At 44.3% G+C, this 26,004-nt stretch overlaps 1 protein-coding gene across 1 annotated transcript in view; it reads right to left on the bottom strand.

Moving 5' to 3' along the window:
* abcg4a (ATP-binding cassette, sub-family G (WHITE), member 4a) overlaps window positions 1-26,004 on the bottom strand; it is a 113,838-nt gene that overhangs the window by 72,033 nt on the left and 15,801 nt on the right. The window contains exon 2 of the mRNA XM_078427013.1: window positions 6,664-6,901. Coding sequence (XP_078283139.1) covers window positions 6,664-6,901 — 238 coding nt within the window. The remainder of the gene's footprint in view (window positions 1-6,663; window positions 6,902-26,004) is intronic.

Here is a 26,004-nt window from a genome sequence, read left to right as displayed (position 1 = left end):
GCCCCATGTCTATCCAAATACAGATAATATCTTGCCCTTCAGAATCCTCTCTCCGGTAACCTGCCTACCACAGATGTGAGTGAAGCTCACTGGTCTATAGTTCCCAGACTTTTCTGTAAACTCTCTAGGGATTTGGCCCATCCTAATTCTGTATCCTGGTGTTCCAGCCTTGGCTTTTGCTCCTGTTGAGTTCAGGCTCCCTCTATTGCACCACTGGTTTTGAAGAATACCCTCACCAAACCAGCCTAAGCCCAAAAAAATCTATTTTTTTCCCCATGGAGGCTTGGTCACCTTAACGAATGATACATAGAACTGCATTACTGGTTAATCTGGCTACTCAGTCTGATGAGGGAGAGCCAGCGTGATTTAGGAATGGAAAATTGCTTTTGATGGATCTAATGGTGTTTTGTGCATGTAACCAACCTCTTCGTCAGAACATACTTTTCAAAATGCATTGTCAAGACACCACATAATAATGTTGTTCCATAAAAAGAGGCTCAGAGGGCCTCTTAATATTTATTAGCACAGGCAAGTTAAATTGACAGTGTAGGTGGGAATAGTGGGTTATTTTAAGGTTGTCAGGCTGTTATTCGAAGGATGAAACAGGGATCATCCTGGGATAGGGATCATCAGGGATAGAGGGAGTTGTCCATGGGGAGAGAAGAGGGTGAAGGAACTGCAATACGTGGAGTTTGAAAGAATGAGAGGTTATCTCATGGATTTGCTTTAGTTTGGAGATACTGCGTGGAAACAGCGCTTCAGCCCTCCGAGTCCACGCCGACCAATGATCACCTGCACATTAGTTCTATCCTACACACTAGTGCAATTTACAGAAGCCAATTAACCTACAAGCCTGCATGTCTTTGGAATGTGGGAGGAAACCGGAGCACCCGGCGAAAACCCACACGGTCACAGGGAGAACGTACAAACTCCGTACAGACAGCACACAGGATCGAACCCTGAGTGCTGTACTCAGGATCGAACCCTGGTCTCTGGCGCTGTAAGGTAACAAATCTACCACTGCACTACTGTGCTTCCCTATATATAATTTATAATTATTGATTATTAAATAGATAAGTGTATCGAAGATTCATGGTACAAAGCTAGAGGAGGAGGCAAAGAGTCTGCAAATAGATGTTAAATGAGTGGGAAAGGAGATGGCAAATGGTTTATATAATTCTATGGTTCCTTTAACTAAACGCTCTTTTTGCAGCAATAAATGTTGTGCAGAGGGCTCGTAGTGAGCTTGTTCATGAGATGATAAAAGTTAATACACAGCATGCAGCAAGGGACACGTTGTGTTCTTGTAGTTCTTTAAGCAGTTACAGAATCTGTACATAAAGAAAGGATCTACTTGTTCTGGGGTCAGTTCCTTCACTAGTTCGACTGTTGGTTAGAGGGACTTGTACATGGGGAGAGAAGAGGGTGAAGGAACTGCAATACGTGGAGTTTGAAAGAATGAGAGGTTATCTCGTGGACGATTCTGCAAGGAATTCATGGGGAAGATGCCAAGTAATTGTTTTCCCCTTGCGAACATTGGATATAATCTCAGGCTAAGTGTGCAACTGAGGCAAGGAAGGATTTTGATATATGGAGCATTGTAAATTTTTGGCATTCTTTACCTCAGGGGACTGCGAAGGCTCAGGCATTGAGAATTGCTTTGGAGGACAGAGAGATTTTTGAACATCAATTAAGTTAGAGGGTATGAGAATCAATTGGGCAACTGGATGAGGCCGAGATCAGGCATGATATGGAATGCTGGTGCAGGCTTGAAGAAGGGTGGCATTTATTATTTTTAATTTTGTTCCTATATTATACTAAGGTTTGAATGATTTCTTATTGTAGCCCTTCTCTTCAAAACTAAACTGGTAGATCTTGATAACAATGCCCAAGAATTCCCTGATGCTTGTATCAAGCATCTGAATTTGTGTTATGCTGTTGGTTTATTATTGTTAATGTGTACAAAGAAACTTTTTTTTCCATGCTACCCAGACAAATCTGCAAATACTAAACGTTATTCACGTTATTCCCTTTGTCATGAATCTGTATACTGTGAATGGCTCGATTCTAATCATGTATTGTCTTTCCGCTGACTGGTTAGCACGCAACAAAAGCCTTTCACTGTACCTCGGTACACGTGACAATAAACGAAACTCATACTCAAACAAATCATACCATACGAAGTACAACATGTGTTGGCAAAATATGACAGAAGGTCAACAACCAGCGGTGAAACAATTTGTAGATGTCTGAATTTCAAAACATTAGAATATCCAGGGTTTTATGCACAAGTAATTCAACATAACGTATGGCACGGTGGTGCAGCGGTTAAGTTGCTGCCTTACAGCACTTACAGCGACAGAGACCCAGGTTCGATCCCAACCAAGGGTGCCGTCTGTATGGAGTTTGTACATTCTTCCCCTGACCGCATGGGTTTTCTCCAAGATCTTTGGATTCCTCCCACACTCCAAAGACGTACAGGTTTGTAGGTTAGTTGGCTTGGTATAAATATAAATTGTCCTTAGTTTGTGCAAGATAGTGTTAATGTGCGGAGATTGCTGGTCGGTGTGGGGCCTCTTTCCATGCTGTGTCTCTAAACTGAACAACAAAGGAGGCTGCAGAAGGTAGTGAACATTTTCCAGCCAATTACTGGTGCTGGCTTTCCCACCATCGAAGGGATTTACAGGAAGTGCTGCTTCAAGAGGCATCTAATATCATCAAAGACCACACCGCCCTGACCACACTCTCATCTCGCTGCTACCATCGAGATGGTGGTACAGGAGCCTGCGAACCATACCTCCAGTTTCAAGAGCAGTTTCTTCCCATCTGCAATGAATCAGCCTGTACAGCCCCAACCGCAACCCTAGCTCAACACCAAATCACCCATCTCCTGTATCACCATCTATATCTCTTGTTTCCCTTTCCCCTGAAGGGTCTTGGCCCAAAACGTCACCCATTACTTCTCTCCAGAGATGCTGTCTGGCCCGCTGAGTTATTCCAGCTTTTTGTGTCTATCTGTGGTTAAAACCAGCATCTGCAGTTCCTTCCTACACCAAACCACTATGGACTTTTCTCTACTATGGTTGCTTTAAGTAATTTGGTTTTTGCTCGAGCAAGGTTTAGTTTGCTTAGAATTACAGATCATTTATCATATATTTATTTTTGTTGTCGTTGCATCTAATGTGCATGCAAAGCTGCAGCTGGTAAGAGTTTCATTGTTCAGTTTCATAGGCGAAATAAACACTCTGACTCGGGAACGGTTTTACACTGGAGAAGAATACAAATGTGTGCAGGTCGTTAGGCTTGTGTAGAGTCGAGATCAGGTTCACATTACGAGTTACAATTGCATGAAATTGCTGATCATTTCGCTTGGCTTACTGTGAGTTCAGCAGACACAACGAGGTACATTTACTGGCAGCCAGCCACAGATTACTCCATAGTGAATTACCTGAAAGTCTCTCAGGCATTCAGAGTATTTGAGTACACACTGAACCTGAATAGACCTGTGTACATCCATATGTACTAATCAGCCAATACCAATTGTTACATTTTAACCAGCAGGAACAATTTTGTCAACTATTTTCTCTATTCTGTGGGAATCAAAGCTTTGTCAAACAATGTCACTAGGTAGGAGATCTATAAAGTCCTCTCTATGAAGTTCGAAGATTGGCCCAATATCAATAACCTGGATAAGAGTCATAGAGGCATACACCATGGAAACAGGCCCTTCGGCCCAACTTGCCCACGCCGACCAACATGTCCCATCTACACTAGTCCCACCTGCCTGTCTTTGGCCCATATCCCTCTAAACCTGTCCTATCCATGTACCGTCTAAATGTTTGAGGAAGAGAAGTTCTCCGGTCTTCTCCATGAAGATGAGCCCACTACTAATAATCAACATAAGGAAGAGAAGATCTCCTGTGCTCTCTATAAAATCTGAAGACTGGTCCAGTACTAATAAGCTGCAGAAGGAAACCTCGGTAAAGGGAAGATCTCGGTGTGAGCAAAATCATTAAATATACAGTTGTTATTTATATACTTTTGGGGTTTTTTTTACACATCTTATGGTAATGCATAGCCACAGAGGAGAACACTGATGCAGAAATAACTTGGGATAATTCCATTGTGATCTACAAAAAAATCAGAGGCAACCACCTTTGAGTGGTGGTTACACACTGAGAAATTAGTACCAGATCACAAAACATTTGCGTGTTACTTTTCACACTATAGAAGTTCATCCAGCTGGAAATATCCTAAAGGTTCAGCATTGCAATATATAAATAGTTGCTTCAAAGATTTTATCTCCAACAATAATCCTGGATCTATTTCACATGTTGATTATCCCTTGATCATTGAAGAATTTCCTGACGGTAGTTTTGGTTAGAGCTAGTAAAGGATTCAATATTGATCCCCTTAAGTTTGCCACATAATAATATTACAGATTAGTTTTTCACTCTGTTATTTATCATTCATGGCATGTAAGTTCCCATCTTTGAAAACCTTTTCACAGTGAAAAGTTTAAGAGAGTCTGGTCTTTCTTCAAACCTGAGAAATTCAGATCAGCCTTTCTTTTTCAATGTTTCACTGGTCCCATGTGGATATGTCAGAAGCAATGTGTGTTCAAACATAACTTTATCCAAGTTAGATTTTACTGGGTACTGATCACGACAACCTGTCCTAGCTGCACATCTTAATCTTTGTGCTCTTTCTATTTTACCTTCTTTCATATTCTTCAGTTTAATCTTCTCATCATGTCGTTTGCTTATCCCAGGAAAGGAATTCTATCCCTAAGCTAACCCCCAAGCCACAGTTAGCTGTTGCTTGCTTCATTATCTCCTTTAGTGGTTCAATGTCAAGTTGGGTACAATAATGTTCTGTTAAACTGTTTACCATAATAAAGATGCTATATAATTGCAAGCTCATAAGTTCATAAGTTCTAGGAGCAGAATTAGGCCATTCGGCACATCAAGTCTCCTCCACCATTCAATTATGGCTGATCTATCTTTCCCAGAATTTCACAGATTCACCACCCTCTGACTAAAGAAATTCCTCCTCATCTCCTTTCTAAAGGTACGTCCTTTTATTCTAAGGCGATGGCCTTTGGTCCTCGGCTCTCCCATGAGTAGAACCATCCTCTCCATATCCATCCTATCCAGGCCTCTCACTATTTGGGAAGTTTCAATGAGCCCCCCCCCCCCCCCCCCATCCTTCTATACCCCAGGTAGCTATACTTAAGAGGTTTGCTATTCCATTCAATTGGATGTTGAGCATTTCAGCAGAGGTGCTTGGTCCTCTATTGGCTTCACTCTTGGAGATTTCAAAAACTTCATGGAGATTGTTTCTTTACCACCCAGAAGCACAAAGGCAGTGAGGGCACAGAGGCACCGCTATCTCCAAGTTCTCCTGCCAGTCACACACTTCCCTGATCAAGAAGTATAGTCATGGGTCTAAATTTTAGAACTCCCCACAATATAATGTAGAAGTAACTTCATCAAAGGACTGCAGCAGCTGAGAAAGACGAGCACAATTAGGGACAGGCAATAAATGCCAGCTTTCTCATGGTCCAGATCTCAATGGATGAACGTGAAGAAAAAAATTTGTCTTCCTTCAGCCAGTATTTTACATTGGTCCATATTAAACTCTTCCTCCTTCCCCAAGTACCAACCTCCAAACTCACATATTTCATCCAATGCATTCTATGTTTTTTGAATCTCTTCTTCCAAGATAGCAGTCTTTCCTAGTTTGATGTTTTCTGAAAATTGTACTGAGTTTCTCAAACCATGTTATGAATGCGAATTAAGAAAAATAAAGGCCCATTAATTTTCTCTGAAGAGTCATGGAATAATTGCACATTTGAATTTTTTTCTCGGACCCTTGAATAGCCTTTCCAATCTTTCAGAAAATGTTTTGCCCGCTCCTAGAAAAATAAATCAAAATTTCTCAAAGCTTCAAAAATATAACTATTTTCTGCAAAATGTCCCACATTTGGCCAACACAAAAATAAAGTCAGAGCGGATGTTCTCCTTCCAAATATCTGTCTCAAGATATTTTGCACTGAAACGCCATCCATTATTAATGATAGATTGAACAGAGGATTATGTTGGATCAGACGATAACACCATATCTTTGTTCACTTCGGTTGATTCTAATTGAATCTTGTCACAGGCCAGATACTAAGAAGTAGCCCTTCAAATGAAGGGCATAGGGATAATGGAACTCACTCTTCCACAGGGCCAAAAACAGTTTTGACTGAGTTTTCACTGAGCCAGAGCACAAAGCTGTGGGATTAAGAATCGCAAATGAAAATATGGTGGAAATGAAAAGGCAGACAGTGTTAAGGGTGCATAGACACAAGGAACTGCAAATGCTGGTTTACAACAACAAAAAAAGACACAAAGTACTGGAGTAACTAAGCAGGTCAGGCAGTATCTCTGGAAAATATGGACAGGCAATGCTTTGCATTGGGACCCGTCTACAGTCTTGACCCAAAACATTGCCTATGCATGTTCTCCAGAGATGCTGCCTGACCCGCTATGTTACTCCAGTAGTTTGTGTCTTTTAGTGTTGGGTATGAATAGCTTACTTTTCTCTTTATGTATCCTGGGAATATATCAAAATCGCCATCCTAAAAGAAACAAAGCAGCAAAACGAAATTTCCCCTACCTTTTTTCTTCCAACAAGGACCCTCCCTTATAGAGTAGGAGATATCGTTGAATTCAATGTCCACTGCAGGGCGCTTGGGGAGGTGGGAGAATCGCTGGGCCTCTGTGATATGGTTTTCCACCTTCTTCAGGTGTGTGGTGAGGAGAGGCGCGTCCTGGGTCCCTCCATTGCATACAGTGTCTTCGAGAGCAATTGACACACAGCTGGCATCAAGCGGCTTTTCAGCCATAACTGCACGCTGTGGGGGGGAAAGAGAGAGAAAGGTAAAGTTAGGAAGATGGTTTGTTCTCTGAGTCTGCCACTTGGTTTTCTTGTGATTTGTTTCCGAGGGTAATGGATATTGATCGAATGCAAGCCAACACTCCCCCACAGCTCTCTTTACTCCACCTCATCTCACCCATCTCACTATCAATCCATCGCATATTTCTAGCTACATCTTCATCGCATCAGTTCCAAGATTTTCCACACCAGTGATATCCAAAAGCCTCTTAAATGCCACCATCGTATCTGCCTCCACCACTACCCCTGGCACTCATCACTCTTTGTGTAAAATAAAACTTGCCCAGCACATTGCCTTTAAATGCCGATACAAAGAACTACAGATGCTGGTTTATACCAAAGATAGACACAAAATGCTGGAGCAACTCAGCAGGTCAGGAAGCATCTCTGGGTGACGTTTCAGGTCAGGACCACACCAGTGCCGTCTTCCTTATACATCAACAACAGCATTCCCTCCACCATAGTTCCCTCCACCAACAGTGTCTGATCCATTTCTCACATTTACACTCTCAAAGGTAGGACTGCCCTTGTCCTCATTAAACGCAGCTAGCAGATCATTTTGTTGGCACGAGGAAAAAGTGACAGCAGCAACACACAGAGGGGCACACTTGAGGTCATGTACACTCAACGTTACATCCCCTGGGAGAATAACTCAGTGATTTGTGAAGTCAACAAGCCCGTGCAAGATTTACATTTTTTTGTTTTTGTTTTTTGTGAATGGGAGAAGTTTTGGAACTCCGTGAAGTTTGCGCACAAGTTCACAACCTATGCATTCTCTTCACTATGTTGAGTGCTTAAATTTGTAGGAGTTTCCTGTGGGTCAGAAGTTCATCACACAAGGCAGGTATTTGACCTCGTATGTTTTCCTTCCGCTGACTGACCATTTAAAATCCTTTTCCCCCGCACTTCATTTCTCTTCTGCAGGCTGATTTTCCATTCTCACTGATTCTCGGTGTCACCCTCTGAAATCTTCTCTAGCAACAAAGTTCGCAGTTCTCTTTAGGGAAATCTGTAAGGAGCTGCAGCACTCTCTCCCAGCACCCACCACATCATCAGCAGTGGATTGAAAAAGTAGACGAATAATATATTTTCCACACCATCTGTGTGAAGAGGGCTCCTGTCAACTCAGCCAAATCTGCAGATACCATTAAAAACCCCTCAAAGGTGCAGTGACAACCAAAATCACCATTGGCCATCTCCCTCAGTGTGGAGCAGATACAATATTTATAAGATATGCCTTTTGAGAAAATATTCTGTTGAGGCAAATTTCCCATCACTCTGTTAAAAAAATTATGCTGCAATTTTTGTTTTCCCAGCACAGTCTGAGATATAGGAAGAAATGTTTCTTCATGTTGCAGAATTGTCTTTGAATCAATGAACATTATGTCTGAAGAAGGGTCTCGACCCGAAACATCACCCATTCCATCTGTCCAGAGATGCTGCCTGTCCTGCTGAGTTACTCCAGCTTTTTGTGTCTATCTTCGGTTGTCTGAAGAAGGGTCTCGACCTGAAACGTCACCCATTCCTTCTCTCCAGAGATGCTGCCTGTCCCGCTGGGTTACTCCAGCTTTTTGTGTCTATCATGTATTATGATCTAGTTCTCTCCTGACCCTCTGGTACTGTTCAGCAGACTCACGAGGCCATGGAATTCGAACTAAAATATTACATTATTTTTGGCATATAACAATAACTGCAATGCATATGTTAACACATCGAATTGCAAGTCTTCCTTCCCGAGTCACTGGGAAGATGGAAACCATGCATCAAGGAAAAAGTCATGTCAGTACTTCATACTGTCAAGACAAGTCAAGTCAAGTCAAGTTTATTTGTCACATACACATACACGATGTGCAGTGAAATGAAAGTGGCAATGCCTGCGGATTGTGCACAATAAAGAATTACAGTTACAGCATATAAATAAAGTTAATATAGAGAAGACAAAATTTAGTCCCTGGAGTTATAAAAGTTAACAGTCCTGATGGCCTGTGGGAAGAAACTCCGTCTCATCCTCTCCGTTTTCACAGCGCGACAGCGGAGGCACTTGCCGGACCGTAGCATCTGGAACAGTCCGTTACTGGGGTGGCAGGGGTCCCTCATAATCTTGCTTGCTCTCGATCTGCACCTCCTGATGTATAGGTCCTGCAGGGGGGCAAGTGTAGTTCCCATGGTGCGTTCTGCCGAACGCACTACTCTCTGCAGGGCCTTCCTGTCCTGGGCAGAGCTGTTCCCAAACCAGACTGTAATGTTGCCGGACAGGATGCTCTCTACAGCCCCAGAGTAGAAGCAATGAAGGATCCTCAGAGACACTCTGAATTTCCTCAGCAGTCTAAGGTGGTAAAGGCGCTGCTTTGCCTTGCCCACCAGTGCGGCAATATGCATTGCCCATGTCAGATCCTCTTTGATGTGGACTCCCAAGTATTTAAAACTGCCCACCCTATCCACAGTAGACCCATTTATCTCTAGTGGCGTGTACGTCCTTGGATGTTGAGCCCTTCTAAAGTCCACAATCAGCTCCTTAGTTTCCTTAGTACTCCTTAGTGAGCAGTTCCAGACCCCATATCTGAGGAAGGATGTGTTGGCATTGGAGAGAGTCCAGAGGAGTCTATGCCTCCACTCGCTGGGGTTTAGAGGGATGAGGAGGAATTTCACTGAAACCTACTGAAAGGCCTAAATAAGAGTGGATGTGCAGAGGATGTTTCCTGTAATTGGAGAATCTAGGACCAGAGGACACAGCCTCAGAATAAAAGGATGTACCTTTAGAATGGCGATGAGGAGGAATTTCTTTAGCCAGAGCGTGAATCAGTGGAAATCATTGCCATAGACGGCTGTTGTTTGGGTATTTTTGAAGAGGATATTGATAGGTTCTTGATTAGTAGAGGCTTCAGAGGTTAGGGGAGAGGGCAGGAGAATGAGGCAAGAGGGAGAAATAGATCAGCCATGATCGAATGGCAAAGCAGGCTCGATGGGCTGAATGGCCTAATTCTGCTTTATGTCTCATAATCATATATATCTTCACAAATTCACCAGAATAAATGTTTGCCATGTTACACACCACGCTTTGGGAGTGAATCACACATTGATCCTTTAGTTATTTAGTACACAGAAATACTCAATGAGTGAAAATATGATGTTGGTGAAATTGTGCAACAAAAATAAAATTGGAATCAGAGCCCATAACACATCCGGTGACACGGCTTAATTGCCAATGAGTTTAGAACGCGTTAGCTATTGCCACAGTGTGATACCCATGCAGTGTGTCCATGTGGCAAGTTCCTCATTACAGTCATCACATCCATCTCACGCTTCATGGGGTTCAACAGAAGCAAATAAGCCCTTCAAGCAGTCAAGATGCCTGGCCATGCTCTGAGCTGGTGAGCCAACACACCATGTAAGAGATGCAAAAGCAATAACGAACAAAGAAACTAACATTAAAATTTATTATTTGCATCACGTAACCATCACTGCGGTGTGCGTGAAATATTTTGATAGATGTGATGAACAGAACTTCAAACTTTTCTTTCTCAGTCATTGGTTATAGAAATCAGACTAAACAAAGGAAATGTTATATTTGCACCATGTAAAAGTCACCTTGATTTTGCCAGACCTTTATGTGCTTTGGAAGAGCTGCAGGATGAAAATGTGTCTCATGTCTAATGAGCTGAAAGCATATTAATCATAGAATGTGAGAAATCAAACAGACGATTAACATCTCATCACTTATCACACTATTACCCCTCCCACAGCACTTGGGTCACAGTCACCACCCACTGCTTCTGCTTCTCCTGCCCCAACCCCACCACCCCCACCTCCTCCCCCCACCTCCTCCCCCCACACCAGCCCCCCCCCCCCCCCCCCCCCCCACACCCCTCCTCCTCTCACACCCTTGAGCACCCAGCCCTTGTGCTCCAATCTGTCTTTCTCCACAGACCAGGTGAGAAATGAGCTCAGGAAGATCAATGCGAGGAAGGCGGCTGGTCCGGACCGCATCAGCTCGAGGCTCAAGTCCTGTGCAGACCAGCTGTGCGGAATAGTGGAGCATATCTTCAATCTGAGCCTGAAACTGGGGAGAGTTCCACAGCTGTGGAAAACATCCTGCGTGGTACCGGTACCAAAGACGCCGCACCCGAAGGAGCTCAACAGCTACAGGCCGGTGGCACTGACATCACACCTGATGAAGACACTGGAGCATCTGGTCCTCGCCCATCTCCGCCCCCTGGTGAGACCATCAATTGATCCGCTGCAGTTCGCCTACCAGACTCGCATCGGGGTGGAGGATGCCATCATCTACCTGCGGAACAGAGCTCTCTCACACCTGGAGAGGCCGGATAGCACTGTGAGAATCATGTTCTTTGATTTCTCCAGTGCATTCAACAACATCCAGCCGGGGCTTCTGGGGGACAAGCTGGAGCGCACAGGAGTGGATCACCACCTCACATCCTGATTCTGGACTACCTCACCACAGTATGTGAGGACAAAGGACCTGGTCTCGGACAGGGTGGTCTGCAGCACTGGGGTTCCGCAGGGAACTGTGCTAGCTCCATTCTTGTTCACCCTGTACACTGCGGACTTCAGGCACATCTCTGCAGACTCCTATCTACAGAAGTTCTTTGACGACTCTGCCATCGTCGGCCTCATCGCGGGCGACGATGACAGGGCATACAGAGAACTGATCAAGGAGTTTGTGGAATGGTGCCAGCGGAACTGCCTCCGGATTAACGTGGGGAAAACCAGGGAGATGGTGGTAGATTTCCACAGGTGCAGTCAGGTCCCCCCCGATACCGGTGAACATCCAGGGAATGGACATCGAGAGGGTGGATTCTTATAAGTACCTGGGTGTCTACCTCAATAATAAATTGGACTGGACCGAAAACACCGATGCGCTATAAAGAAAGGGCCAGAGCAGACTTTATCTGCTAAGGAGACTCAGGTCCTTTGGAATGCAGGGGGCACTCCTAAGGACCCTCTACAACACGGTGGTTGCATCGGCCATCTTCTATGGAGTGGTCTGCTGGAGCAGCAGCATCTCAGCGGCAGAAGGGAAGAGACTCGACAAGCTGGTCAGGAAGGCCAGCTCTGTCCTGAGTTGCCCCCTCGACTCAGTGCAGGCGGTGGGAGAGAGGAGGATGATGGCAAAGCTAACATCGCTGCTGGACAACGACTCCCACCCCATGCAGGACACTGTCACTGCACTGAGTAGCTCCTTCAGTGACAGACTCCTTCACCCCAAGTGTGTGGAGGAGAGATATAGGAGGTCCTTCCTTCCTGCTGCTGTGAGACTGCACAACCAGCACTCCTCCCAGCAGACGAGTCAACAATAACAGCTAAGAACACACGGAAACTGATGACAATTTATGTATCTTTTATTTATAATGAATGATCTCTTGCTCTCTTGCTATCCACTTTGCTGCTGTAACACTGTAAATATCCCCGGTGTGGGACGAATAAAGGAATATATTATTATTATTATTATTGCGACGTTTGCATCTCCTCAAAACACAAATACATTATGTTCTTCATGTTGACTGCAAGATCGCTCTGAAGGATGGAATTTAATGCAACAAACTGTCAGAAGAATATTTGCCACTTAACAGTATCTGTGAGTAGGTACCATGGTCACATACTAATTGAAGATAATGCCAAGTGATTTACCACCTTTCAGGACAATGTTATGGGTCGATGAATACCCAATGAATCAGCAGTGTGCTTATTTCTACCATGAAAATGTAATATTTTTCATTAAATAAAAATCCAAAACTCAAAAGAATAATGCAAATCATGAGATGCATGTTCCAAAAGAAATGTTTCCAAAATGATTCCACAGACACTTACATGACCTACAGAAAGCTTGCATTAAAGGTTAGTTTTAGTTTAGAGACTGTGTGGAAACAGGCCTTTCGGCCCACCGATTCCGCGCCGACCAGCAATCACCCCGTACACAAACGCTATCCTACACACACTGGGGACAATTTACAATTATACCAAGCCAATGAGCCCACAAACCTGTACGTCTGAGGAGTGTGGGATGAAACCGGAGATCCCGGAGAAAATCCACGCAGGTCGCAGGGAGAACGTACAAACTCCGTACGGACAAGCACCTGTAGTCAGAATCAAACCCAGGTCTCTGGCGTTGTGAGGCAGCAACTTTACCGCTGTGCCACTATGCCGCCCATAACTTGCAGCTGTGTTATAATGACCATGAGCGATTAATAGGTGCCAGAAAGAAGCCAATCAACAGTTAGTACACTTTGCCAGAATGCACAGCTGACACCTGGAACCGGGTTGCATTTAGACAATAGACAATAGGTGCAGGAGGAGGCCATTCGGCCCTTCGAGCCAGCACCACCATTCAATGTGATCATGGCTGATCATTCTCAATCAGTACCCCGTTCCTGCCTTCTCCCCATACCCCCTGACTCCACTATCCTTAACTCTATCTAGCTCTCTCTTGAATGCATTCGGAGAATTGGCCTCCACTGCCTTCTGGGGCAGAGAATTCCACAGATTTACAACTCTCTGACTGAAAAAGTTTTTCCTCATCTCCGTTCTAAATGGCCTACCATTACTGCGATGAAATAAGTAACAAGATTCATAAGGTCAAAAACCACATGGGCTTTAGGACAAACCTTTGTCTCCAGGACATATCCATCAAAATTTATCCATGATCATCTGCTCCATGTGCAGTGGTTGAGAGTCCCCCCCCCCCCCCCCCCCCCCCACCCCCACCTCTTCCCTTGATGTGCAGGGATGCTGGCTGCCATTGCACCCACTCCCATATTTCCAGTCAGTGATCCAACTGACTTGAAGCCATCTGGCAGATGACAGATGCAGCTCTAATTAACAAGGTCCAATTTCTCCCCATACATCTTTTGTCTTTTGTACTTTGTCCTATGCGACCATCTTTCCTCAACGAATGGTCAGGTAATATTTCAAGTCTGAGTCAATATTAAGTCTGAAGAAGGGTCTCGACCCGAAACATCACCCATTCCTTCTATCCAGAGATGCTGCCTGTCCCGCTGAGTTACTCCAGTATTTTGTGTCTATCTCTAATATTTCAACAAGTTATGGAGTCATAGTGATACAGCATGGAAACAGGCCCTTCGGCCCAAACTGTCCATGCCGATCTAGATGACTTATCTAAGTCAGTCTCATTTGCCTGTGATTGGCCCAAATCTCTCTAAACATTTCCTATGTCTGTACCTGTCCAAATGTCATTTAAATGCTGCTAGAGTACCTGCCTCGAATACCACCTCTGGTAGACCCTTATATACCCGCCGCCCTCTGAGTGAAAAGATTGTCCCTTAGGTTTGTATTGAATCTTGCCGCTCTCTCCTTAAACATTTGTCCTCTTGTTTTGATTCCCATACCTTGGGTAAAAGACTATGTATTTCTTGTACCTCTCTGCAAGTTATGTATTTATTCACATGAAACTCAAGTCTCTACCCCTGACCCAAGGCTCTGAGACGGTCTTAACTTTCAGGTTTCTCTTCCTTCTCAGGAACTTCAGTTTAAACATTATTCAGTCTTGATCATATCCTCCTTACAGCTCCAAACGACACACATAAATCTGTATTTACCCAAATGATGAGTATCTTGGAGAGGAATGAACCACAGGCAGTTTCTTCCCCAAAGACCACTAAACACTTCCCTTTAGGAAGACACCGGGGAGATATAACTAGCAGTTAAAGCAACTGGAGAATATTTAATCATTTCCTCATAAAGGAAGCATCCTTAAGAATCCCAAAACCCCACTACAACACTTCAAAATGCAAACGAACGCTCCTTCCCACTGAAGTCTGATTCAATCTTACAGAGCTAGGTCCAATCCCTGCTAAAACATGGAGATAGTGAGTGGAAAAGAACACTCCAAGCAGTCATGATGCAAACTCAAGACCACAAGAAAATAGGAGCAGGAGTAGGCCAACCGGCCCCTCGAGCCCGCTCCGCCATTCAATACGAACATGGCTGATCCTACCCCAACCCCCTTCCCACTATCGCCCTTCTTCCCACCCAAAAGAACCGTGTGATCTCCTGGGAGAGGCGAAAAACCGGATAAAAACTCAGGCCAATTTGGGAAAAAAATCCGGGAAATTCCTCTCTGACCCCAAGCTAGGCGATCGAAACTTGTCCAGGAGATTACTCAGGTCTTACTATACTAACAATAGCTCATGTCCACTCAGAATAGGCTAGCATGAAACTTGGCAACAATCCTGAGATTGGCAGAATCTTTTCACTCACATCGAGAGTAAAATAAGATTTTTTTTAAACTGGAAAGGCTTAGCAAGTCGGGTTACTGACTGCAAAACAGGAACTGTTTTTCTTGCCTTTAAATGTCTCACTGGTGATCGCAATGCAATGTGGTCCTAGCTTTTTAATGACTGTTCAAGCAAGGTTTTGGGTTGCACCCAGATTATTGTTGATAAAGATATAGTGTCGACTGTGATATCATTACATATGCTGGGGAAATGTCAGACATGACAATATGAATTACACATGGAAGTTCCTGTGCTAAAGGGCATGATTTCACCCTGAAATGAATGCCGAGACGACATACCCCAAGTCAAAAATAACTTTTGTGTGATTTACACATGTAAATTGGGTGCTAATGGATTCATTTTTTAGGGTCGAGACATTCATTTATATCTGAGTTACTGCACAAGGTTTTGCTGGATATAACAACGACAGCAGGAAGGTCAAGGGATAACAGTCCATCTTCTTGGAGATGAGCATTTGGTGAATCTCACTGGAAATCAGAGCAATTGCCAACTTGCCAGTGTCGTGGTTGTAGCCATGCACCACACAAACCCCTTCCCCAATGCCAGGTGTGTGCAATGCCACTCGTGTCGAGGAAGGAATAATGTCAGAGGTTGGTGAAAGGAAATTGGAAAGGGAGAAATGCTCAAGAAAAAACCATTTATCAGATACCATCAATGGCTATACATCAAGAGTACTTAATTGACTACAAAACCCTTTGGACGCCCTGAGGCTGTGAAAATGGTAGTCTATTTTTCCCAAGGTGAGTAAACTTAATATATTACTGTGCACGTCAATCTGTGTAAATGATGTTAACATTATTAGTGCTTTCAAATCAATGCTTCAAATCCGTTGCTTTATGACTCATTCAATATCTACACACATCTAAAGGTTGGTATTTTTCTGCATGAACTCCTAACAAGCTCTGATCAAACTCCTTGTTCAACTATTTATCTGGGAACGGCATTTCCGTTCGGGTAAATTACTGAGCAAGCTGATACTAGAGATTGTGCATGTAGTATATATGGGGAGTCTAATAGTTGTGGCAAATCAGACAGACTTGAACAAATCCCATGAACAAAAGCCAGGACAATAATGAGAATTTGGAACCGCTCCCATTTACAGTTCTGAAGTCCAACAGGATGGAACACCTTTAATGGAAAGTTAGATAAATGTATGTGTTAGGAATGAGGGAATAGTTAGGACAAGATAAAGGGATTTCGTGTGGAATATAAACACATGATCTGTTTATGGATGATACATTCCAAGTCTGGAACATCTGTGTATACACATTCATGCTGGCATAGATTGTAGAAACATAAACATACAATAAAGGCACAGGAGCTGACCATTTGGCCCCTCAAGCCACTTCTGCCATTTAATAAGATCATGGCTGACTTGACTCTAATATTGTTTTTTCATTCCCAACCTCCTCTCGACCCCTTCCTTCTCAAGCATGTATCTACCACCTCCTTAAACCACATTCAAAGACAGTGCTTCCACCGCCATTTCCATTGAGTCCCAAAGCAGGGGAAAGGATTCAAGGATGCGTTTATAAAATTCAACATCCCCACAGACCCCTCTGAATCCCTAGCCCAGTGTTTCATCAAAGTGGAGGAGGAATATTCAGAATGGTATTGAAAACTTCCAGTTCATGAATCAGGAGCACCCAAAAGCCTACAAAAAGAGCAGAAGAAAAACACCTCCTAACAAAACGCACACCCACCTGCCCCAAAGGTCCCACATTAGTCACCTCACAGTAGGAGCAAGTTATCCTTGTGCTGGAGGGACTGATTAAGAAGATTGAGCAGACAACGTTTTCATACTGAACATTTTAGTATTGTGAGCATGAAGATGATTGCCATAAATTTTGTTTATGCTCTGGGATTGTCTGGAAAGAGCCAAATAAAGCTCTCTTCGGAAATCCCAACAAGACCATTCCAAAGAGCACCAAATTGTTATTGAGACTATTTTAGTCCTCACAGGTTGTCACATGAGATGAAACATGTTGATTTTTACATTACATCAAAGCATGGCTTACTAGAAGGACTAGGTTTGATTCTATAATTTTGTTCAATATTACTTTAGCACTTTATGAGACAAAATGGTATGAAGCGTGTACTTATTTCACCATAACATCGCCAACTGGTGTTTTGGGGAAATCGGTACGAATTGTCAGCATTGAAGAAATAGGTATTAGTTTCCGCTGCATAGTTTATTTAAGTTTACGCCACAAAGCCTATGCAAAGCATATTTCTTCAGACCTAACAACAGAAGTCAGACTGATAATATGTTGACTTCCTTTGCTAAAACTTAAATATCCCTCAATTAAATAGCCCACTTGGTGTAAGCTGATGGAAACTAAGAGCTGTTAAAGGTTCTGAGTTTGCACTAGTTTACGCCACAAAGCATATTTCTTCAGATCTTTCAACAATGTAGCAAAGAGTTAAATTAGAAAATAATCCCACCTTCCATGATGGGCTATACTTTTACCAAGTTCCTAATATAACAATGTTCAGAACATGATTCTTACACCTTGAGCAGGGGGGTGTGGAAGAGAGGCAGTTGAGACACAAGAATATTATGACTCAAGGTGTGGTGAGAAACAGGAGAGAGTTGTGTGAATGCCACCTCTCAAATATGACCTTCAGAAATGGAATGTTGGAGAGATTGCTAAAACATACAGTGCAAAGTTATGGTGTAAAAATACCAAGAGAAACTTTACAAGTGTACACATTAATCATCCAAGTCTAACAAGGGATACACAGGGGAGTATTAATGTGCTATGTGATGATAAACAAACAAAATAGAAGCAGGATTAAGCCTTAGACCTCTCGTGCCTACTCTGCCAAGAGATAAGACCATGGTTGATACCCTTCAGCACCTGCTCTTGATTCCCTTCATAATTGTATTTCAAAAGCTGATACAGTGGAGATGGTGGAAGCGATGTCACAAGATCCTACTGAAACGAGTCAAGAAGTGACAGCTTCCTCAAGTCAAGAAGATAGAACACCAATGAGACAAGCAGAATGATTCTCAAGGCTGCCTGCACTTCCCACTGTTAGAACAAGAACATTTGTTACTGTTGCAGATAATTGCCAAGAAGATGGATGTGGCCAGAAAGCTGAATTTGTAGTAGTGATTGAAGATAATGATTTCATCTCACCAATGTTCAGATACAGGACACTTCCTGACACTCAGAATTGGATGAGCAGGTGTCAGGTGTCACCGGGCAGCACGGTGGCGCAGCAGTAGAGTTGCAGCCTTACAGCGAATGCAGCGCCGGAGACTCAGGTTCGATCCTGACTACGGGCGCCGTCTGTACGGAGTTTGTACGTTTTCCCCGTGAACTGCGTGGGTTTTCTCCGAGATCTTCGGTTTCCTCCCACATTCCAAAGACGTACAGGTATGTAGGCTAATTGACTGGGTAAATGTAAAAATTGTCCCAAGTGTGTGTAGGATAGTGTTAATGTGCAGGGATCGCTGGGCGGTGCGGACTCGGTGGGCCGAAGGGCCTGTTTCCGCGCTGTATCTCTAAATCTAAATCAGACTGATAACATGTTGCCTCCCTTTGCTAAAACTTAAATATCCCTCAATTCCATAACCCACTTTGGCATAAGCAGATGGAAAGTAAGAGCTGTTAAAGGTTCTGCGTTTGTATTAGTTTACGCCACAAAGGCTGTGCAAAACATATTTCTTCAGACCTTTCTTTATAGGTGGAATTAAGATGGATTGCAGAAGCTGTTCGTGGATAGTCAAGTCACCTGGATTTGTTGAACACCACAGGCTGAAAGGAATAGAACACATAGAATATAGGAACAGGAGTGAGCAATTTGCCCCTTCAAGCTCAGCTCTGTAGATTCAGTATGATCATGGCAGTCCTTTCAGAATAATATCCTTCAATATTGAGAGCACTCTAGGTACACATAATCTCTCTCAGCAGGTCTATTTTAATTTTCTATTCGGATTGTTTTACCAACAACTTTGTATCCTGCCAGATACACTGTGACCCAGCCCAGCCACCATGAGCATCACTATTCAACTGCTCACTCCATGGACGGCCCCATGGACGGCCCCATGGCAGAAGCATCCACGTCACGGGGCTGGAAACTGGAAGTGTCCTGAGCTAATTCTGCTACCACCATCGTCTACTGTACAAGTGATGGCTCCCACTGATTGTCGCCGGAAGCTTGCACCCTTTTCAGGATGGACGATGACAGTGAGGTATCATTTGAAACATAGATGATGGACACAAAAGAAGAAGACTCCATGGACTAGTATCACCTCACATTCCATCCCCTCCTTTCATTTACATGGATGTGAAAAGGTTTAGAGGGATATAAGCCAAACTGGGCTGCTATGACGAGTGTAGATGGGGCATCTCGGTTAGTATGGCCATCTTGGGCTGAAGGGCCTCTTTCTGTGCTGTATGACTCTATGATTCTACAGTTTCATTTGAAGGCAAACAATACAACTAGAAATATAGAGTTCTTAAATACTGCTTCAAGTGCTGAGATGTGTTCTCTAGATGACAGAAATAGCAATTTCATGAAACTCTTCAGTGGGTTCTTTGGATTGTCAGACTCCGCCTTGTAAAACAGACAAAACTTACATTTGTCCAAAACAATTTTCAGGATATCCCAATGTCTATATGCACCTTTAAACTGCATTTACTATTATGATGCAGGAAATAAATGCAGGAATGGGCATAGCAGTACAGTTGCTGCCTTACAGCACCAGAGACCCAGGTTCGATCCTGACCATGGGTGCTGTCTGCATGGAGTTTGTACGTTCTCCCTGTCACCTGCATGGGTTTTTTCTGGGTGCTCCGGTTTCTTCCCACACTCCAAAGATGTACAGGTTTGTAGGTTAACTGGCTTCAGTAAAATTGTAAATTTTCCCTAGTTGTGTAGGATAGTGTTAGTGTGTGGGGATCGCTGGTCGGCGCAGACTCACGGCCTTTTTCAGCGCGGTATCTCTAAACTAAACAAAAATATTAACTAAACTAAATACGTGCACTCCTACAAACAGTATTGTAGCTGGTAGTACATTTACTTTTGTGTTACATTGGAATATAACAAACAAAAGAAGTAATTCATGACTACTCCACCTTTCAATATGATTGTGCCAATATTTCACTTAAGTGCATTTTCCTGCACTAACTCCATATTCTTTGATCTGCTTAATATCTAAAAACTTATTGATCTCTGTCTTAAATGTACTCAGCACTGAACCTCCACAGCCTTTCACATAGAGAATTCCAAATATTCATTACAATCCGGACGAAGAAATTTCTTGTCATCTCAGAACAACATCCTTTGTGATTTTGACCCTTGGTTCCAGATGCCCCATCAGTGGGAAGCATCATCCATCCTGTCAAACTCTGTAAGGAATCCATAGCAATATTGCCTCTTATTTTTCTCAAAAGCCTGTGCCCTATTTCCTCTTAGGACAAAACTCTCTTCACAAGGATAACTCAGGTGGAACTTTAATGCACCCTCCTCTATTGCAAGCATTTCCTTCCTGAGGTAGATAGATCAGATCTGTACACAGTGCCCCAAATGGGCTCTCACCAAGCTTGGCTGTAATTGCAAACAGGCGTCTTCACTCCTGCATTCAAATGTTGTTAAAATGAATGGCAATATACTGTCTGCCTTCCTTGTTGCATTCTGCCCCTTTACAATATCTCGTAATAACATATTTTACAATGAAACCTCGGCCACCCTCTGAACACCATTTACTTTCAATCTTTCAACCATTCATCAAACTGAACGATCACATATTTCTTTGAGAATTAGAACAACGTCAGAAATGCCTTGTGTTATTAGCTCGTCAGGTTATGAATTGTTGGCATTTAAAATATTGAATTTGAGATTTGTTTTTAAAGATATAGACAATCCAAACTAACAAAAGAAATGCTGCACGAATCTTGCTCCAAATGGTAGCGTGATCCACGCCTAATCCCTACACAAAAGGGATTGATTGGGAGGAGATTCGGATTACATACAATCTACAGGTCTGCCCCACCTATGGGAAAGGGAGAAACAGAGAAAAATAGCAGGATTAGGCCATTCGGCTCTTTTAGCCAGCACCGCCATTCAATATGATCATGGCTGATCATCTAAAATCAGGTCCCCGTTCCTGCTTTTTCCCCATATCCCTTGATTGCTTTAGCCCAGAGAGCTAAATCTATCTCTCTCTTGAAAGCAAATTGAGAATGTACTAACAAGTAAATGCTGAAAACAGAGAAGAAATAAAAATAAAGAGAACATTCTTTAATCATAATATTTATTTTCTCTAACAGAAAGCCCAGTGCAAACTATTGTTGGCCACTTCATTCAATGGAAGATCATAATTGCCTTTACTCTCATCATAAAGAACCATTCCTGGCGCCAAGCAGACTGTTAGCAGAAGATAATATTGACCGAGGCATAATTACCACCCACAGCCACTGGAAACTCTTTGCCTCTCAGGAAACAAATACAAACATATTCACCCCCTTCCAGATTCCCCTGCAGTTCCTTTCACAACTGTATATTGTTTTGATTCACTCAATTACCCTAAAGTTGGTTCCTCTGTTGTAGAAGATGATAATGGACATCAATTGTTGTCTTGCAGTTCATCCCAATGGGCTTCATTATATTTACACTGTGACCACTGAAACCATAAGGTCATAAGGGATAGGAGTAGAACTAGGCCATTCAGCCCATCAAGTCTACTCCGCCATTCAATCATGGCAGATCTATCTCTCCCTCCTAACCCCATTCTCCTGCCTTCTCTCCATAACCTCTGGCACCTGTACTAATCAAGAATCTATCTATCTCTGTCTTAAAAACATATCCACTGGCTTGGCCTCCACAGCCTTCTGTGGCAAAGAATTCCACAGATTCACCACTTCTTCAAATGTTGAAGCTGGGGGGTGGGGAAGGGGTGCAAGTCATTGCAAAGAAACCCCCATCCAATCCTGCCTTCTGTTCACGCTCCCTTTCAAACGTGATGAAGGGTAGGGTGCCAATACCCTGCACTCCCCATTGACACAGAATACCCATCCAGGTGGAGTCAACAAAGCAGAACCAGAGCAAGGGCCATCTAACCTCCATCGCCCAGTAGTGCACGCATTGCTCCGTTGGACTAACCGGCAGCAAATAGACAAGACTGGAAGGAGCTGCAGAAGCCTCGGCGGATACATAACTTTCCAACCCATCCTTCTCTGAAGCCCCATACCTCTTTCAAAGTTGACCTACCGAGTTCCTCCGCTCTGTCGACGCCAAGGCTTGGGTGGGCACTTAAAAGGGGTGGCAGGAAGCAGGAGATCAACTCTTAAGTGTATTGATTTAAAACAGACCTCTGAATTATTAATCGGCCGCTTGCCTGCCGAGAACTCGCTTACTTACTGCAGGCAGAAAGCGAAACCCTCAGCGAAACACCGCGGCCAAATAATAAATCCCAAGAATGATAGATATTTCACCGCTCAAAGCTTCGACCCTAACGATTGCAAGCCCGCTGTAACTGGGGCGGTTTAACATTTCGCGTGAGAGTGTTGTCATTGCCCATTGAAGCACATCTTACTAACTAACCCCAGGGCGTAAGGTCCATGGGCGCAGGGTCCATGGGCGCAGGGTCCATGGGCGCAGGGTCCATGGGCGCAGGGTCCATGGGCGCAGGGTCCATGGGCGCTGGGTCCATGGGCGCTGGGTCCATGGGCGCTGGGTCCATGGGCGCTGGGTCCATGGGCGCTGGGTCCATGGGCGCTGGGTCCATGGGCGCTGGGTCCATGGGCGCAGGGTCCATGGGCGCAGGGTCCATGGGCGCTGGGCCCATGGGCGCTGGGTCCATGGGCGCAGGGTCCATGGGCGCTGGGTCCATGGGCGCAGGGTCCATGGGCGCAGGGTCCATGGGCGCAGGGTCCATGGGCGCTGGGCCCATGGGCGCTGGGTCCATGGGCGCAGGGTCCATGGGCGCAGGGTCCATGGGCGCAGGGTCCATGGGCGCTGGGTCCATGGGCGCTGGGTCCATGGGCGCTGGGTCCATGGGCGCTGGGTCCATGGGCGCAGGGTCCATGGGCGCTGGGTCCATGGGCGCAGGGTCCATGGGCGCTGGGTCCATGGGCGCTGGGTCCATGGGCGCTGGGTCCATGGGCGCTGGGTCCATGGGCGCTGGGTCCATGGGCGCAGGGTCCATGGGCGCTGGGTCCATGGGCGCTGGGTCCATGGGCGCTGGGTCCATGGGCGCTGGGTCCATGGGCGCTGGGTCCATGGGCGTTGGGTCCATGGGCGTTGGGTCCATGTCGCTTCTACGGCCAACCCGGGGAGATAAGGGTCAGGATCCAGCCGGTGATAACATTCGCTCGCGTTAAAAAGAGGGAGCCAGGCGGAGGAGACCGAGGATGTCCTTGGGAATGAACGTTGTGCAAAAAACATCCATTGCAACTCGTGAAGCCAGCCGAGACCGCCGTCAAAAACAATAAATAAAGCCAATTGACAAATATTTCACATGCACAAGGCAGGGCGCAAAAACTGTTCCGAAATAAAAAATCGGTGCGGTTTCTATGCTCCATCATCAACGAGAAAGTAATTTGGCAAAGAAAAAAACCCAAAACATGATATCATTTAAAAGCCAGTATCTACTCAAAGATTGCAGCAGGCGCTCCATTACCTCTGTGTTAGCAATGCGGTTTGTAGATCACAACGTCGCTCGGGACACCCTTGCCCACCCCATAGAGTTGTAGCTCCGGTTATTCCGCTCACAACACACGCCCTCTCCACTCCGGCAAGTAGTGGGCAAAGCAGCTCTAATCCTTCCTTGTTTAAACCATGGTTTCAAAAAAAAAAAAAAAATCAATAATCCCAACTACAGCGCTGATGATCCAGCGGGCAGAATTCCAAGAGGCTGAAATCTTTTTTTTTTCTTATGTATACGTTACATTCTCAAAACACGTCGCAAACTGCTCCCAAATAAGTCACCGAAGTACAGAGTCGTTGGGCGACTTTCCAGGTCGTATTTAGGAGCCCCTTGTTCATTTTGCATTGCCACATCCATTGCTTGATCCAGGCACAGAAGAGTCGCCCAGTTGCGGTGATGTTAGTACACGGAGGCTGGACTCACTTTATAGAATAGAAAATAGCTGCAGGAGGAGGCAATTCGGCCCTTCGAGCCAGCACCGCCATTCATTGTGATCATGGCTGATCATTCTCAATCAGTACCCCGTGCTTGCCTTCTCCCCATACCCCTTGATTCCGCTAGCCCCTAGAGCTCTATCTAACTCTCTTTTAAATCCATCCAGTGAATTGGCTTCCACTGCCTTCTGCGTCAGAGAATTCCACAAATTCACAACTCTCCAGGTGAAAAAGTTTTTTCTCATCTCCGTTTTAAATGGACTCCCCCACCATTGGGATTTTTTCCCCTGCATCTAGCTTGTCCAGCCCTTTTATAATTTTAGATGTTTCTATAAGATCCCCTCTCATCCTTCTAAATTCCAGTGAATACAAGCCCAGCCTTTCCAATCGTTCCTCATATGACCAGTCCCACTGTCCCGCGGATTAAACTCATGAACCTACGCTGCATATTAATATTACATATTACATATTACCATGTTAAATTGTTCAATGTTCTTCAGACAGAATCTCATCCTCTTCTCCCCTCTCCCATCAGACAAGAGGTACAGAAGTGTGAAAAAGCATCACTCCAGATTCAGGGTCAGTTTCTTCCCAGCTGGTGTCAGGCAACCGAGCCATCCTATCACCAGCTAGACAGTAGTCCTGAGCTACTATCTGCCTCATTTGAGACTCTCGGACTATCTTTAATCTGACTTTTCTGGAATTTATCCTGCATTAAACGCTATTCCCTTTACCCTGTAGCTGTACATTGTGGGCGGCTTGACTGTAATGATGTATAGTCTTTCCGCTGACTGGATGGCAAGCAGCAAAAAAGCTTTTCACGGTACCTTGGTGCACATGACAATAAACGAAACTAAAAAAAAGAATTGAGTGCATTTACTATGATGTGTACATGGAAATGCCTCAATAGACTACCAAAAGCTAATTGACCAATGGATCCACTTTCGTGATTACTGCTTGAAGATACAGTGCTCAGAATGTGCCCATGGGCTTCTCTTTACATTGAATCTTGAATCATCATTCAGGGTAGATGGAGCTGTGGACATTATCGAATGAAGGATGGTACATCTCGACAAAAACAATCCATTAGCTTGAAGCTGAAATAATACTCAGTTGCTGGTAGAGATTGCACAATGCTTACTTTACTGAAATCATCAAGTAAAGGAGGTATAACACAACTCAAGATCCGTCGGCATTACTTTTTATATTAACTTGTTCTTTCCACACTTTCCTTTAGCTCCTCACACCACTTCATTGCAAGATGGCACCGGCGACTGTGCTTTCCAGAGAAGGATTTACCATCATCTGATACAACCGCTCTATTCTTTTATATATATTATCTACCTATGAATCAATCACCATTTCTACAATGACATAGATATAGAGAGATAGACAAAAAAAGATGGAGTAACTCCGCGGGTCTGACAGCATCTCTGGAGAAAAAGGATAGGTGATGTTTCGGGTCGAGACCCTTCTTCAGACTATGAGTCTTTCCCTTCCCCTGACTCTCAGTCTGAAGAAGGGTCTCTCCGAAACGTCACCTATTCCTTTCCTCCAGAAATGCTGTCTGACTCACTGAGTTACTCCAGCTTTTTGTGTCTTCAGTTTAAACCATCATCTGCAGTTCCTTCCTACACTAGATATAGGGAGAGGTTGAGCGGGATAGGACTTTGGTGCTTGGAGCGCAGGATAGGAC

Source organism: Rhinoraja longicauda, chromosome 32, assembly GCF_053455715.1.
Source record: "Rhinoraja longicauda isolate Sanriku21f chromosome 32, sRhiLon1.1, whole genome shotgun sequence".
In the NCBI taxonomy this organism is placed as follows: domain Eukaryota; kingdom Metazoa; phylum Chordata; class Chondrichthyes; order Rajiformes; family Arhynchobatidae; genus Rhinoraja; species Rhinoraja longicauda.
Note: the sequence above shows the minus strand (reverse complement) of the source record. Positions and strands in the feature narration are given on the sequence as shown.